We start from the raw sequence: 16,367 nt of genomic DNA, 5'->3' as shown, positions 1-16,367 counted from the left end.
GAAATCACAAGGACCCACCCACAACACGTACTTTGAAAAGCACTGGTTTAGAAGCAGGGGTAGGCAAATTATAACCCTCAGGCCTGTACCCTGCTTTTCGTAAATAAAGTTCTACTGGAACACAGCCACACCTATTCCTTTATAAGGTGTCTATGACTGCTTTCACACTACAATGCAGAACTGGATTAGCTGTGACTCCAGCTACTGGAGTAGCTGAGACTGCATAGCTCAAAAGCTTAAAATATTTACTATCTGACATGTTGTAGAAAGTTTTGCCAATCTCTGGTTTACAGCACAGATTCTGGTACCAGACTGCCTAGGTTTAAATACCAGCTCCATCTCTCACTAACTGGATGACTTTGGGCAGTTATTTAGCCTCTCTGTACCTTAGGTTCCTCACTGCCTAAATAGGGATAATGAAAAAAAACCTCATAGGGTTAACATATATAAAGGAATTAGAAGAGTGCTTGGCATAATTATATAAACGTTTGTTATCATCATCATTATTATTATGTTCCCATAACCATAATTAACTTTAAGAACCCATGCCCTCCACCCATCTGAATGAGAAATGTCATTTAGTACCTAGCTAGAAAGTTTCCACATAGTAGAATTACTATCTAAGTCCCCAAATGGGTAGAATGAATGGCTTGCATAAAAAGATACAGAATATATTTTGTATCTGGCTCTCCATGAAGTCACACTTGCAGAGAGTCCAAATGAACTAGAGGAGATGATTTGCTCCTCCTAAGAGTCTTTAATATTTGGGAACTAGAGAGTAATCAGCAAATATCTAGCTAAAACAAAGATATCTACCTCTCGCTATAGTATACTATGTAGAGATTAAAATTCACAAGACACGTATAAAGTGAGGAACAGTCAGAGAGGCACTGCCCTTTCTATCAATGCCTCTTCTCTCTGGCTAAGTTCATCACACACAAAGTGAACCACAACTGGTCAAAAGCTTTAAAACTCCATGTACCTCAATAGAGCCCCAGAGCATCTGGCTCTGCACAGGCAGTAACAAAATAGACCTGGGAGCACTTCCTCTGTAGCCCTGATAAACATATCATGGCCAAAATCAACCTCCCTAACAACAGGTTAAGTAACAACAGGTTAAGTAACAACCTCCCTAACAACAGGTTAAGTAACAACCTCCCTAACAACAGGTTAAGTAACAGGTTAAGTAACAGCAACAGCAGATAAAAATAACTAAGCAAATACTACCCACTCTCTTAGCTTTCTATCATTTTTTACTTCATCATCCTTTCTCACAGGTGAGGAAGAGCATAAAGAAAGTTTTCCAGTGAAAGCAATGCTGGAACCATATCTTAGAAGATAGAGACAGTCGGGTAGAAAAATAAGAGAAAATTCACTTAAGGCCAAAGGATACCAAGATCAGACAGCTCATGGTGCTTTCAGGAAAGAGCTAGTACTTTGGTGTGGCTGAGGGGAGGAGTTGCCAACGGGGAAGTGGCAGGAGACAAGACTGGAGAGGTAGGCCAGAAACAGGAGAAAGAATGAGCTTTGTTTTTTAATGAGTTAGAATAAAGAGAGAACTCAGTTTTAAACATGTAATAAATGGTATATCTATACGACATTCAAGGAGAGTATATGGAGGTGAGGAGAGAAGCTGAGGCCACTGTTAACTGACACAGGAGTTAAAGTCATGGATCTAGTAATCACCTAAAGAGAATAAGTGAAGTGAGGGGGGCTGGGGAAAGGAAGGCTACAGACTCCTAGGAACACTGACATTTAAGAAGCAGACAGAAGGAACAGCTCCTTTCAAGATAACTAAGAACTAACAGTCAGATAGGGAGAAAGAAAACCAGATAAAGAAGGCTCTATCCAGCTTCCCAAATTCCTCCCTGATCCTATTCCCAAACAAAATCTTGGTTGTGTCCATTAATTAAACCGGAAGTATAGCTGACCTTGAACAACATAGATTTGAACTTCCTGGGTCCCCTTACACACATATATTTTCCAACAGTAAATACTACAGTACTACAGGTTCACAGTTGGTTGAATCCACAGACGTAGAGGAACCGTGAATACGGAGGGCCGACTACAAGTTATATGCGGATTAACCCCTGTGTTGTTCAAAGGTCAACTGTATTTATTAAAAAGTTCTAGCACACTAAATACTCAAATGAGAAAAGTATCTTAATAGGCACAACTAGACGAATTCCATGAGTTCCTGCAAGTGTGAAACATATTCAAATAATAGACAAACGTAAAAGATTCTAATATGGGGGTGGGGGGTCCTTGTGATCTCAGTATTTATTAAGTGAGGACTAGTTGTTACAAATGTTACAAAGTAAAAATCACAAATTTTGCAAAATATCCAGGACTTAATGTAGTAAATATTGGTCAATTCATAAAGAAAGCCATCAGAAATTAGGATCTGGCAGAGCAATGGAAGAGATGAAAACTCGAAACTAATACAATAGGCACTTGAGATATGTCTAGATATCAAGAGATTACTAAAAGGTCCTTGGAAAAATCAGTGAACTCCTTTAATATTTTTGCAAATACGACTCTTCATAATCATGTACCAGCATATAATCGACAAAGTTAGGCTAAAAAATTAACATTTTATTCTTAGTTCATTCTATAAATTAGCAGAGTTTTAACTATAACTTAGATTTTGTTAAATATGGGAATGTGTTTTTATAAATTATCATTGTGTTTTCAAGATAAAGTATCAAATTCTCCTCCTCCTACCCCTCTCTACCATTTACTATGAAATTTTAATCTCTGTTTGATGTGGATTTATATAGCCTTTTCATGCCCTAATTATTCTCAATGAGGCAGACTTCCAGTATTAGCATGGATAGTCAATCCATTTAGAAGAAACCCTCTGGGGAAAGAAAATTCAGCATACTACCAACAGGGAGACTCATTCATTGGATAAACCTTAACTGATCATTTACAGTTTCAAATCTAGTAGAAAATGCAAAAATTATACAGTATTTCCTAATTGGTATTTCATAAACAGTTTACAGATATTAGTGAATAAATAGATATGTTCCCAAATATATTTCTTAACTAAAGCATCTTTCATTAACATAATTTCAGAAATACTCTTAACTTAATCTTCAATTGGCAGCAGTTCCTTACAAGTTTTAACTGTACTTAAGATGGATGAATTCCTTCTGAAATATAAACAACCACCTCCTAAGTTCCATGTTTGGGAAGCAGTAGAGCATTGCGGTTAAAAACATGAGCTTTGGAGTGTGACTGACCTGCGTTCCCGCTCTGGCTCCATTTACTAGCTGTGTAACCTGGGGCAAGTTATTTAACCTCTCTAAGTCTCAGTTTCTTTATCTGTAAAATAGAGATAATAATAATATCTATTTCATAGGGCTGTTGTGAGGATTAAATGAGATAATGTAGGCTTAGCACAATGTCTGGCACTTAGTATGTGCTCAATAACTTTTAGCTATTATGTTTTTTATAAGCTTACATTTTAAAGTAGCACATTCTTATGAAGATCTGTGAAAATAAAATGCATGTACCCAAGACTTTTCTTATATGTTGCTTAAAGTAAGCAAAATTTAAAGCTTCAACTAGTAAAAGCTATGGGCATGATTTCTCCTTGTATGTAAGAGAATTTCCTCAGCCATGCAATACACTGCATTTAGAAAGGGCAATTTTAAAATTAAGAAGAAAACATCTATATTTAAAGTATACAGACATTTATAGTTAAACCATTGTGGATATCATAATACCTTTGGTAAATAATTCTAAAAAACAACTTTGTTGGTTTGTTTCATAAAATATAATTTCCTGTGAAGTAAGCAAAGAGTGTTATTCTCTTCCTTTTAAAAAGGAAAATGAAATTTTGATATGAGGACATTAAGGGACTTGAAAAATAACAGAAAAATGGGAAATGAATTAAGGTTCTGGAATTGCCAATCACTGCTACACAGTGGTTCTAAACCTAGAAACACATTTTTTCCCCAAATGAGAGGTTCGAGTTACATCTTTATAGATCTCTTACCGGACTCTAAACAGAAGGTATATTAATCTATGCTACTCAAAGAAGCTATTTCTCAGAGTTGAAAATAAAACATCTACTGGCTGTCATTTTCAAGTGACTAGAACAAAACGTAATCTGTTTCTGTAAAATATAGATCTACAAAATTAATTTTAAGAATTAAAAAGCAGACAACCAAAATTCTTCTAAAAGTTAAAATAATTTTTAAAGTCTAATTTCACTATAAAACTTTTAAAGACTATAAGTTAACTAAATCTGCAAAACCCAACTTCTTATCACTTCTTAAATATGTTTTAGGTACAACAAGTTCCATGAAAGCACCACAAAAGAGCTGTTGGCTTAATTTTTTAAAAATCGATGACTAGAAGTAAATAATAATTTGCAAATTGATTAGTAAGTGGAACAAAGATTACACCTTTTGTTATGAACTTTGATTTTATATAAAATAGCTCATATTATAAAAACTGCATTATTTTCAATTAAAAATATAATTTTGGGCTCCCCTGGTGGCGCAGTGGTTGGGAGTCTGCCTGCCGATGCAGGGGACACGGGTTTGTGCCCCAGTCTGGGAAGATCCCACATGCTGCGGAGTGGCTAGGCCCGTGAGCCATGGCTGCTGAGCCTGCGTGTCCAGAGCCTGTGCTCCACAACAGTGAGAGGCCCGCGTACCGCAAAAAAAATAATAATAATTTTAATAGAAACCTTTAAAATAACTAAAAATTAAAATGTTTACAGCTCTACTTAGAGAAAGTGAATTTTCCTAAAATATCTTCCATCTTTCCTATTAACATATAATACGTGGAAAAGAGTTACATGTAAAATTTTCAAGAACAACCAGGTAATGTTCCACCGAGTCAGAATCACTTTGGCTCTAATAGTAGTAATTAATTCAACTGAAAAGTTCTTGATACAATGAAATAAAAACTCATTATTATTCTTATTTTTCTTATATATATCTACCACCCACCCCCTCTACCCACCTCCACCTTGAATAAATGCTTTTTGTCAAATGCTTTCCAATTTAATATTTACAGATTTATAATAATTTCTTATAGTACACACTTTAAAAACACAGTTTACAAAAAGAAAAAAAATTATCACATACCTGTCCATCTAAGTCAAATGCTAAGCAAGCTATACCATGTGTATGAACATCCTTTAGAACTGATATGGTCTGCACAGTGTATGAATCCCAAACACAGATATAAGGCTCTTTCCCAACTTGTCCTGTTGCCACCAATACTCGTTCAGGATGCAATGCAAGGCTGCAAAATAAATAAATAAACAGATTTAAAACTGCTTACAGAGCTGTTATATCAATGTGAAAATTAGACTTTAGTTACTTATTTACTTAAAATAATTTGGCCTTAAAATAACTTCCATAAAAATCAATCTTAAGAGTTACTACTTCAGTGGTATATGTAATAAACAATTATGATAGACTTCATAATCTTGTAATATGATATAGTGTGTGTAAACTTTTCAAGAAAAGAATTCTCACAAGTAGTCAACTGAACCACAGCAATGAATCAGTAGCAACCCTACCACATGCCAACTTCTCATCTGGTATTCATCTCATCTGTTTCAAGCCCTCTCTCCCATTTACTCTTTTATTGTATAAAGTTAGACCAAATGTTAGTGTCCAAAAATAGCACTGAGTAGCCCTCCTATTATAACATTAATATTAAATTACAAATCCCATTTAAAAAAACAGAAAGGTCACCCATAATTCACAGAAAGTAGTCTGTAAGTCTTTAAAAACAAGACAAAGACCAAATAGTTGGTAATGGTTTATGTACATCAGTAGAAGGCAAGCAATGAATATAAATTTCTCCTTGATAAATTATTCCACAAGTATATTTAGATGATCAAATTTTCCTTTGGGAGAAAAAAAAAATCACTCCGAGCATCAGGGTGGAAGATGAACTGAAAGAGGGAAAAGTTAGGAGGGCATTAAAACAGAATTAACAGGTTTGATGTACAGAGTAACAGAAAGGGAACAGTCTAAGATGACTCTTGGGTTTTTGGCTTGGGCATCTGGATGGCCTGGAGTGGTATCATCAAGTCAGGGAATACTAAGTGAGAAATTATGGAGAGAAAAGGTAAGCGGGAATGGAAGGTTAGTTCAACATATTAAAATCAACCAATGTAATAAGTATATCATGTTAATAATAACACCCAAACCCCCACACATGTTCATCTCAATAGATGCAGAAAAAGCATTTGACAAAAATCTAACCTCTTTCATAGTAAAAAAACACAACAAACTAGGAATTGAAGAGAATTTCCTCAACCTGAAAGGGCATCTATGAAAATGCACAGCTAATATCACATTTAATTGTGAAAGCCTGAAAGTTCCCACTATAAGTACAGGAACAAGACAAGGATGTCAGCTCTTGCCACTTCCCTTCAACATGATACTGGATATTTTAGCCAGGACAATTAGGCAAGGAAAAGAAATAAAAGAGAGAAGTAAAACTATCTCTACTTGCAAATGACATAATCTCATACATAGGAAACCCTAAGGAATCCACAAACAACAACAGAATAAATCCCAAGTAGAGCTAATAAATGAGTTCAGCAAGGCTGAAGGATATAAGATCAATATAAAAATACAAATTGTATTTCTATACACTAGCAACAATCTGAAAATTAAATCAAGAAAACAATTCCACTTATAACAGCATAAAGAAGAACGAAACACTTAGGAATAAATTAAACAAAAAGGTACAAGACTTATATACTAAAAACTACACAATACCATTAAAGAAATGTTAAGAAACTAAATAAATGGAAAGAAATCTCGTGTTCTTGGAGGGCCATATTGTTAAGATGGTATTACTTCCCAAACTGATCTACAGAGTCAACACAATCCCTGCCAAAACACTAGTTACCTTTCTTGAAGAAATTGACAAGCTGATTCTAAAACTCAGAACAGTAAAAACAATCTTGCAAAAGAACAAAATTGGAAGACTCACACATACCAATTTCAAAACTTACTACAAAACCACAGTAATCAAGACAGTATGGCACTGGCATAAAAACAGACATGCTGATCAATGGAACAGAATTGAGAGTCCAAAAGTAAACTGATATATTTATGGTCAATTGCCTTTGCATTAATAAGAAAGGTCTTTTCAATAGATGGTGCTGGACATCTGAATATCTAGAATGAATCTGGACCCATACCTCAAACCATATACAAAAATCCACTCAAAATATAAAAGCCAAAACATAGGCATAAATCTTACTTAATTTGGATGAAACAAAGGTGTCCTTAGATCTGACACCAAAAGCAGAAGTGATAAAAGAAAAAACAGATAACATGGACTTCATTAAAATTAAAAACTTCTGTGCTTCAAAGGACAACCATCAAGAACATAAAAACACAACCCACAGAATGGGAGAAAATATTTGCAAAGCATATATCTGATAAAGGACTTGCATCCAGAATACAAAAAGAAAAAAACAACCACTCAACAACAAAACCACAAACAACCCTATTTTTTATGTGGACAAAGGATTTGAATAAACATTTCCCCCAAGGAAATTACCAGTAATGAAACTCCCAACAAGCAAAAGCCCATCACCAGATAGCTTCACAGGTGACTTCTACCAAACATTTAGATGAGAGTTAACACCTATCCTTATCAAGCTATTCCAAAGAATTGAAGAGGAAGGAATACTTCCTGAACTCATTCTATGAGGCCAGCATCACCCTGATAGCAAAACCAGACAAAGATATGACTAAACAAGAAAATTACAGCTCAATATCACTGAAAAGCATAGATGCAAAAAATCCTTAACAAAATATTAGCAAACCATGATCAAGTGGGATTTATCCCAGCGATGCAAGGATTTTTCATTACCTACAAATCAATCAGTGTGATACACCACATTAACAAAATGAAGAATAAAACCCATATGATCATCTCAAAAGATGCAGAAAAAGCTTTTGACAAAAATTGAACATCCATTTATGACAAAAACTCCAAGAAAGTGGGCATAGAGAGAACATACCTCAACATAATAAAGGCCAGATATGACAAACTGACAAATAATATTATACTCAATGGTAAAAGCTGAAAGCATTTCCCCTAAGATCAGGAACAAGACAAGGATGCCCACTCTTACCACTTTTATTCAACATAGTAATGGAAGTCCTAGCCACAGCACTCAGGCAAGAAAAAGAAATAAAAGGAATCCAAATTGGAAAACAAGAAGTAAAACTTCACTGTTTGCAGATGACATGATACTACACATGGAAAATATTAAAGATGCTACCAGAAAACTACTAGAGCTCATCAATGAATTCGATAAAGTTGCAGGATACAAATTAACATACAGAAACCTGTTGCATTTCTATACACTAACAATGAAGTATCAATAGAGAAATTAAGGAAACAATCCCATTCATCATCGCATCAAAAAGAATAAAATACCTAGGAATAAACCTACCTAAGTAGGTAAAAGACCTGTACTTAGAACTATAAAACAGTGATGAAAGAAACTGAAGATGACACAAATAGAAAGAGATACCACGTTCATGGACTAGAAAAATCAATATTGTTAAAATGATTATACTATCCAAGGCATTCCACAGATTTAATGCAATCCCTATCAAAATACCAATGGCATTTTTCACAGAACTAGAACAAATAATTTTAAAATTTGTATGGAGACACAAAAGACCCTAAATAACCAAAACCATCTTGAGAAAGAATAGAGCTGGAGGAGTCAGACTCCCTGACTTAAAACTATAGTACAAGTTAAAGTAATCAAACCAGTATGGTACTGGCACAAAAACTGGCACCAATCAGTATGGTACTGGTGGGATTTGTGCACAGATCAATGGAACAGAATAGAGAGCCCAGAAATAAACACATGCACTTATAGTCAATTAATCTATGACAAAGGAGGCAAGAATATACAATGGAGAAAAGACAGTCTCTTCAATAAGTGGTGCTAGGAAAAACTGGACAGCTGCATGTAAAAGAATGAAATTAGAACATTCTCTAACACCATATACAAAATAAACTGAAATGGATTAAAGACCTAAATGTAAGACTAGATACCATAAAACTCCTAGAGAAAAACATAGGCAGAACACTCTGACATAAATCGCTGCAGTATATTTTTGGATCCATCTCCTAAAACAAAGGAAATAAAAGCAAAAATAAATAAATGGACTGTACACCTGAAACTAACACAACATTGTAAATCAACTGTATTCCAATAAAAAATTTTTTAATTAAATAAAAACAGGAACCTAATTAAACTTAAAAGCTTTTGCACAGCACAGGAAACCACTGACAAAACAAAAAGACAACCTACTGAATGGGTGAAAATATTTGCAAATTATATGACTGATAAGGGGATAATATCCAAAATATATAAACTTAACATTAAAAACAAACAAACAACCCCATCAAAATATGGGCAGAAGACCTGAATAGACATTTTTCCAAAGACGACATTCAGATGGCCAACAGACACATGTAAAGATGCTCAACACTGTTAATCATCAGAGAAATGCAAATTAAAACCACAGTGAGGTACCACCTCATACTGGTCAGAACGGCTATCATCAAAAACAACACAACAGGGCTTCCCTGGTGGCACAGTGGTTGAGAGTCCGCCTGCTGATGCAGGCGACGTGGGTTCGTGCCCCGGTCCGGGAAGATCCCACATGCTGCGGAGCGGCTGGGCCCATGAGCCATGGCCGCTGAGCCTGCGCGTCCGGACCCTGTGCTCCGCAACGGGAGAGGCCGCAGCAGTGAGAGCCCTGTGTACCACAAAAAACAAACAAACAAAACAACACAACAAATATCGGCAAGGATGTGGAGAAAAGGGAACCCTCGTACACTGTGGGTCAGAATGTAAATTGGTGCAGCCACTGTGGAAAACAGTTTGGTGGTTTCTCAAAAAACTACAAATAAACTACTGTATGACTCAGCAATTCTTCTCCTGGGTATATATCCAAAAAAACCAAAAATATTAATTCAAAAAGATACATGTACCCCAATGTTCACATAGCAGCGTTATTTACAATTGCCAAGATATGGAAGCAACCTAAGTGTCCATTAACAGAAGAGGTGTTTTATACACACACACACACACACACACACACACACACACACACACACACACACACACACACACACACATACACAATGGAATACTACTCAGCCATAAAACAGAGTGAAATTTTGCCATTTGCAGCAACATGGATGGACTTGGAGGGCATTTTGCTAAGTGAAGTAAGTCAGACAAAGACAGACAAATACTGACTGTATAATATCACTTACATGCAGAATCTAAAAAATACAACAAACTAGTGAGTATAACAAAAAAGAAGCAGACTCACAGATATGGAGAACAAACTAGTGGTTACCAGAGGGGAGAGGGAGGTGGGGAGGGGGAATATAAGGGTTGAGGATTAAAAGGTACAAACTATTAGGTATAAAATAAGCTACAAGACACGGGGAATATAGCCAATGTTTTATAATAACTATAGAATATAACCTTTAAAAACAAAACCCCATGAGTTCATACTGATACCTCCAATTTTATTTTATTTATTTTTTTAACATCTTTATTAGAGTATAATTGCTTTACAATGATGTGTTAGTTTCTGCTTTGTAACAAAGTGAATCAGTTATACATATACATATGTCCCCATTTCTCTTCCCTCTTGCATCTCCCTCCCTCCCACCCTCCGTATCCCACCCCTCTAGGTGGTCACAAAGCACGGAGCTAACCTCCCTGTGCTATGCGGCTACTTCCCACTAGCTATCTATTTTACATTTGGTAGTGTATATATGTCCATGCCACTCTCTCATTTTGTCCCAGCTTACCCTTCACCCTCCCCGTATCCTCAAGTCCATTCTCTAGCAGGTCTGCATCTTTATCCCCTTCTTGCCCCTAGGTTCTTCCGACCATTTTTTTTCTTTTAGATTCCATATATATGTGTTAGCATACGGTATTCGTTTTTCTCTTTCTGACTTACTTCATTCTGTATGACAGTCTCTAGGTCCATCCACCTCACTACAAATAACTCAGTTTTGTTCCTTTTTATAGCTGAGTAATATTCCATTGTATGTATGTGCCACATCTTCTTTATCCGTTCATCTGTTGATGGACACTTAGGTTGCTTCCATGTCCTAGCTATTGTAAATAGAGCTGCAATTAACATTTTGGTACATGACTCTTTTTGAATTATGGTTTTCTCAGGGTATATGCCCAGTAGTGGGATTGCTGGGTCGTATGGTAGTTCCATTTTTAGTTTTTTAAGGAACCTCCATACTGTTCTCCATTGTGGTTGTATCAATTTACATTTGCACCAACAGTGCAAGAGGGTTCCCTTTTATCCACACCCTCTCCAGCATTTATTGTTTGTAGATTTTTTGATGATGGCCATTCTGACCGCTGTGAGATGATATCTCAATACCTCCGATTTTAATCCAAAACCACAGGGTTCATTTAATAAGGTATGCCTGTAAATAAGGTTCTTTCCTTATTTACAGGCATACCTTGTTGTACTGTGCTTCATCGATAGTGCGTTTTTTACACATTGAAGGTCTGTGGCAACCCTGCATCGTGTTAAGTCTATCAGTGCCATTTTTCCAACAGCATTTGCTCTCTTTGTGTCTCTGTATCACATTTTGGCAATTCTCATAATATTTCAAACTTTTTCATTATTATATGTTTGTTATGGTGGTCTGTGATCAGCAATCTTTGATATTACTACTATGACTCACTGAAGACTCAGATAATGGTTAGCGTTTTTAGCAATAAATTATTTTTAAATTAAGGTATGTACATTGTCTCTTTAGACACATGCTATCACAGACTTAGACTACAGTATAGTATAAACATAACTTTTATATGCACTGGGAACTAAAAAATTCGTATGACTAACTGCTGCTGTTTTCGCTTTAGCAGTGGTCTGGAACTGAACCTGCAGTATCTCTGAAGTATACCTGTATAATTTCTTCCTCCAAGAGTGGAAGGCTTATTAGGCTCTCATAATCTGAAGTCTATTTATTTATTTAATTTTAGTATATATAAAGCTGTTTCAGAATTGCTAGCCCTGTGAGAAACAATTTTACTAACCAGATTATAGCATTATCTACAGTTATCTTTGTCTTCATTCTTATAGTATTCAGTCCAGATATTTTTTCAGATTTTTAGGTTAAGCTTCTCCCTGTAAAGCCCAGCAGTGGAGAGGAGAAAGCTTGTGAAACTGTGGTTGGAATTTGTTTTTCTATTTTTACTTATAGTTATTTTTTCAGTTTTGGTATTCTCTGTTTAAACAATGGTGAGACTAGGGTTTTGCATAGAAACATCATAGTTGTGAAGTGAATTCTGCATTGTTTAGGGAAAAGATTCTGTGAGGTTACTACATACCTGCCTCTGTCCTCAGTTACCTGGAAGTTTGAAAAGTTTTAAATTTAATGAGGCTCAATTCATAATTTTCCTTTCTGGAAGTCACACTTTTTATGCCCTATTTCCTATACTTCTTCTCAGAAATATTATAGTGTTAGCTTTTACATTTAAGATATATGGCTCAATTTGAGTTAAATTCTGTATATGGTGAAATATAGCTAAGGTTCACTTTGTTCCACATATGGATATTTAACTGTTTTCAACATTACTTGTTGAAAAGACTATTTTTTGAGCATATTTTATATGCTCACAGAAATCATCCAGTAGAAAAATCATCAAAAACATTGATACAGGAGACAGAGAGAATTTCTGGAACAGGGAAAAAAGGGTGGGATTTGTGCACAAGTAGAGGGATTAATGTGAGGAAGGAGCTGCATGTATTGCTGATGGATGGGGGGAATCTGAAAGTTCTCTTCTGATAGCTCCAAGTTTCTTAATGAGAAAGAAAGCAGGAGTGTTTTTCCAAAAATCTTGAAGTTAACTTAATATATTAGAGTTAAGTTTTATCCCACATATTGCCTACTAAATTGCAGAACATATAGGGGTACTCAACAATGCTACAGATTGATTTGGGAGAAAGATGGTAGAAGTAACCATTTCAAGGCGTATTCCTAGCCTAAAACATAGGTGACTACCCATCCATATTGTGACATCATCATTTGAAATACATGGAAAGAACAGATTCCTTTTAAGTTCCTTTTCCTATTACTATTCCTGAATATTAGAAATTAGGTAAGAGCACTGTCATCAGATCTGACAATCACATAAGTTATTTTAAGCATTTAACCTCTAAATTTATCATAACTATAAAGTAGTAGCACAATAAACAAACATAAAGGGGGCTGTCTCCTTCAAGACAGTTATCTTCATATATTTCCCTTCTTATACACAATTGTGCATCAGTTTCTTTAAATTTATGCTCACAAATCTTAAATGTGCATTTTTACACTGTAACATAGTCCTTTTAAACCCTTAGCTGATAAATTTTGTGTTTTCCTCTCAACCTCCAAGCTCCTCATGAGCACAGTCCTCCACCATCAACTTCCTCCTTTGCAGCTGATAAAGCTGCCTTGTACTCAATGAATAAATATAGATGGAATTAGAGAAGATTACTTTGCCCTCAACAAATTCACTAACCTAAGTGCAACAGTTACAGCTGACTCTGCCCTCCCTCTTGTAAAATGGAAGAAACGTCTCTAACCCACACACTCTGCACTTGTGCTCTGGATCCCGTTCTCTTTACTTTCAAGTAAAGGAAACTTATTTACTTTATTCCTAGAGCTATGTTTTCTGGAATTATTGCTTCCGCACTACTGAGTCATTCCTATTAACACTCAAATATACTTAGTGAAAAACACTGCCTTGACCCTTCACAGTAAAACGCCTCAAAAGAGTTGTCTCAATTTTTCCACTCCCTTTACTTTCTCCACATATTCCAACTAAGCTTCCACCACTTCTCCTTCACTAAAATAGTTGTTTTCAAGGTCATGTGTGACCCTGTCAAATCTAATGGTCAACTGTATGTCCTTATTTTCCAACACTTTTCAACGGTATTTAACACAAATGACCACTCTTTCCTTTTTAGAAACACTTTCCTCTCTAGGCTTTCCTGATTCCATAATCTATTAACCCACCCTTCTCTGTCTCGTTTGCTAGGCCCTATCTTCCACACCCAACCTCTCAATGCAAAAGTGTCTGAGGGCCTTGTCTTGGCTGTCTTCCCTTCCTTTCCCAGCTGATTTCATCCAATCCCATGACTTTAAAAGCACATATATAGTGATAACACCCAAATCTATATCTCCAGCCAACAGCAACAGATGTGTCACGGGCAACTCACATTTAACACATCCAGCATTTTTTTCCTCCTTAATTACCCCCCAATCCACTTCTCATCTTAGTAAATGGCATCACTATCCGCTCAGTTGCTCAGACCAAGAATCTAAATTTAATTCTCACCACCTCTCTCTTTCTTATTATTCATCACACACATTCTATTAACCTGTCCTATTGACTCTATCATCACCCTCATCTTCTCTGCTACAACCCTAATCTGAGCCACCTGCCCTTCTTCCTCTATTGCTCCTCTTTAGGGTCTTCTTAACATAGCCAGAGTGATCTTTTAAAAGAATATAAATTTCACCTAGTTAAAATCCCCCAACAGCTTCCTATTACAATTAGACTAAAATCCAAACTATCTAACTTGGCACTTACAAGGCTCTACAAGATATACCCTCACCTACTTCTCAAACCTCAATTTCTACTATTCTCCCTTTTGTTCACCACACTCCAGCCACACCGGCCTTTCTGTCCCTTGAAAAGGCCAAACTCATTATACTCGCAAGGTCTTTGTCTAGAATGATCTCCCAAATCTTGCGTCGTTCATATCATTCATGCTTCAGGTCAATGTAACTTGCTTAGAGAAACCTTCCTAGTCATCCTAACATATTCTACTCCATTACCCTATTTTATATGTAGTTATCACTGTCTAAAATTACTATCGTGCACTTATTATCTTACTCTCCTCCACTAGAATGTGTACTTCATTAGGACAGAGGATTCCCCTTTTTCTTCATATTATACCCTAAGCGCCTCGAACAATAATGAGCACACAGCAGGTATTCAATCAGTATTTGTTAACTGAATTTCCAAAGGAGCTGCTAGTGTTAAAAGAAATTTTTAAAAATGAAATAATCCTCAATACAGAAAAATCCTTATGTAGCTTTTTTGTTCTTGAATCCTTATTTATAACAGTAAAAACCTGAAAACCACCTAAATGTCCAACATTTAGAAATGGTTAAATAATTATGGTACAATCACAGGATGGACTCTCATGCAGTCATTAAAAATGTGATTTTTCACAGTACTGGAGAAAAGTTATGCTATAATGTTAAATAAAAAGCACAGAATCCAAGATTTTACATATAATGTAACCTTAATTACTTTAGAATACATGTATCAGACACAATCTGCCAAACTCTCACAACAAGAAATCGATGATCTCAATAGGCCTGTATCTATAAGTTGAATCAATAATTAATAACCTTGAAAACAGAAAGCATCAGGCTCAGATGGGTTCACTGGTAAATCCTACCAAACATTTAAGGAAGAAATTATACCAATTCTCTACAATCTCTTTCAGAGAACAAAAGCAGGGGGAATGCTTCCTAACTCATTTTATGTGGCCAGCATTACCCTAATACTATAAAACCAGATAAAGACATCACAAGAAAAGAAAACTACACATTAGTACTTCTCATAAACATAGATGCAAAAATCTTCAACAAAATATTAGTAAATCGAATTTTAAAAAGTATAAAAAGAATTATACACGACAACTATGTGGAATTTATCCCAGGTATGATTAAAAAATCCATTGATGTGGTCCATCATATCGATGGACTAAAATAAAAATCACACAATCATATCAACATATGCAGAAAAGGCATCTGACAAATGCCAATACCCATTCATGATAAAAACTCAAGGGAAACAAGGAATACAGAACTTCATATCAACCTTATGAAGAGTATCTACAAAAACCCCACAGCTAACATCATATATTTCATGGTGAGAAACTCTTTCCCACAAAGATCAGGTGCAAGTCATGAATGCCCCCTTTTACCACTCCTTTTCAGTACTGTGCTGGAAGGCCTTGTTAATGCAATAATGCAAGAAAAGGAAATAAAACGTATACCGACTGGGAAGGAAGAATAAAACAGTCTTTGTTCGCAGATGACATGATCATCTATGTAAAAAAAATGCAAAACGATGAGCCAAAAGAATTTCTGGAACTAAAAAGCAACTATAGCAAGGTTGCAGGACACAAAGTTAATATACAAAGTTAACTGCTATCCTATACACTGAGAGTGAACAAATGGAATTTGAAATTTAAAATGCAATACCAGACTCTCTCTTGCGA

General features: G+C 35.7%; 1 protein-coding gene across 4 annotated transcripts in view; it reads right to left on the bottom strand.

Annotated features, from left to right (window-relative positions):
* Positions 1-16,367, bottom strand: part of EML5 (EMAP like 5) — a 164,196-nt gene that overhangs the window by 127,019 nt on the left and 20,810 nt on the right. For all 4 annotated transcript variants that reach the window (XM_060122842.1, XM_060122761.1, XM_060122683.1 and 1 more), the window contains exon 2: positions 5,106-5,265. In XM_060122842.1, coding sequence (XP_059978825.1) covers positions 5,106-5,265 — 160 coding nt within the window. The remainder of the gene's footprint in view (positions 1-5,105; positions 5,266-16,367) is intronic.

The sequence above is a fragment of the Lagenorhynchus albirostris genome, chromosome 1, assembly GCF_949774975.1.
Source record: "Lagenorhynchus albirostris chromosome 1, mLagAlb1.1, whole genome shotgun sequence".
NCBI lineage: Eukaryota > Metazoa > Chordata > Mammalia > Artiodactyla > Delphinidae > Lagenorhynchus > Lagenorhynchus albirostris.
The sequence above is the reverse complement of the archived record's forward strand: the minus strand, read 5'-3'. Positions and strand labels throughout refer to the sequence as shown.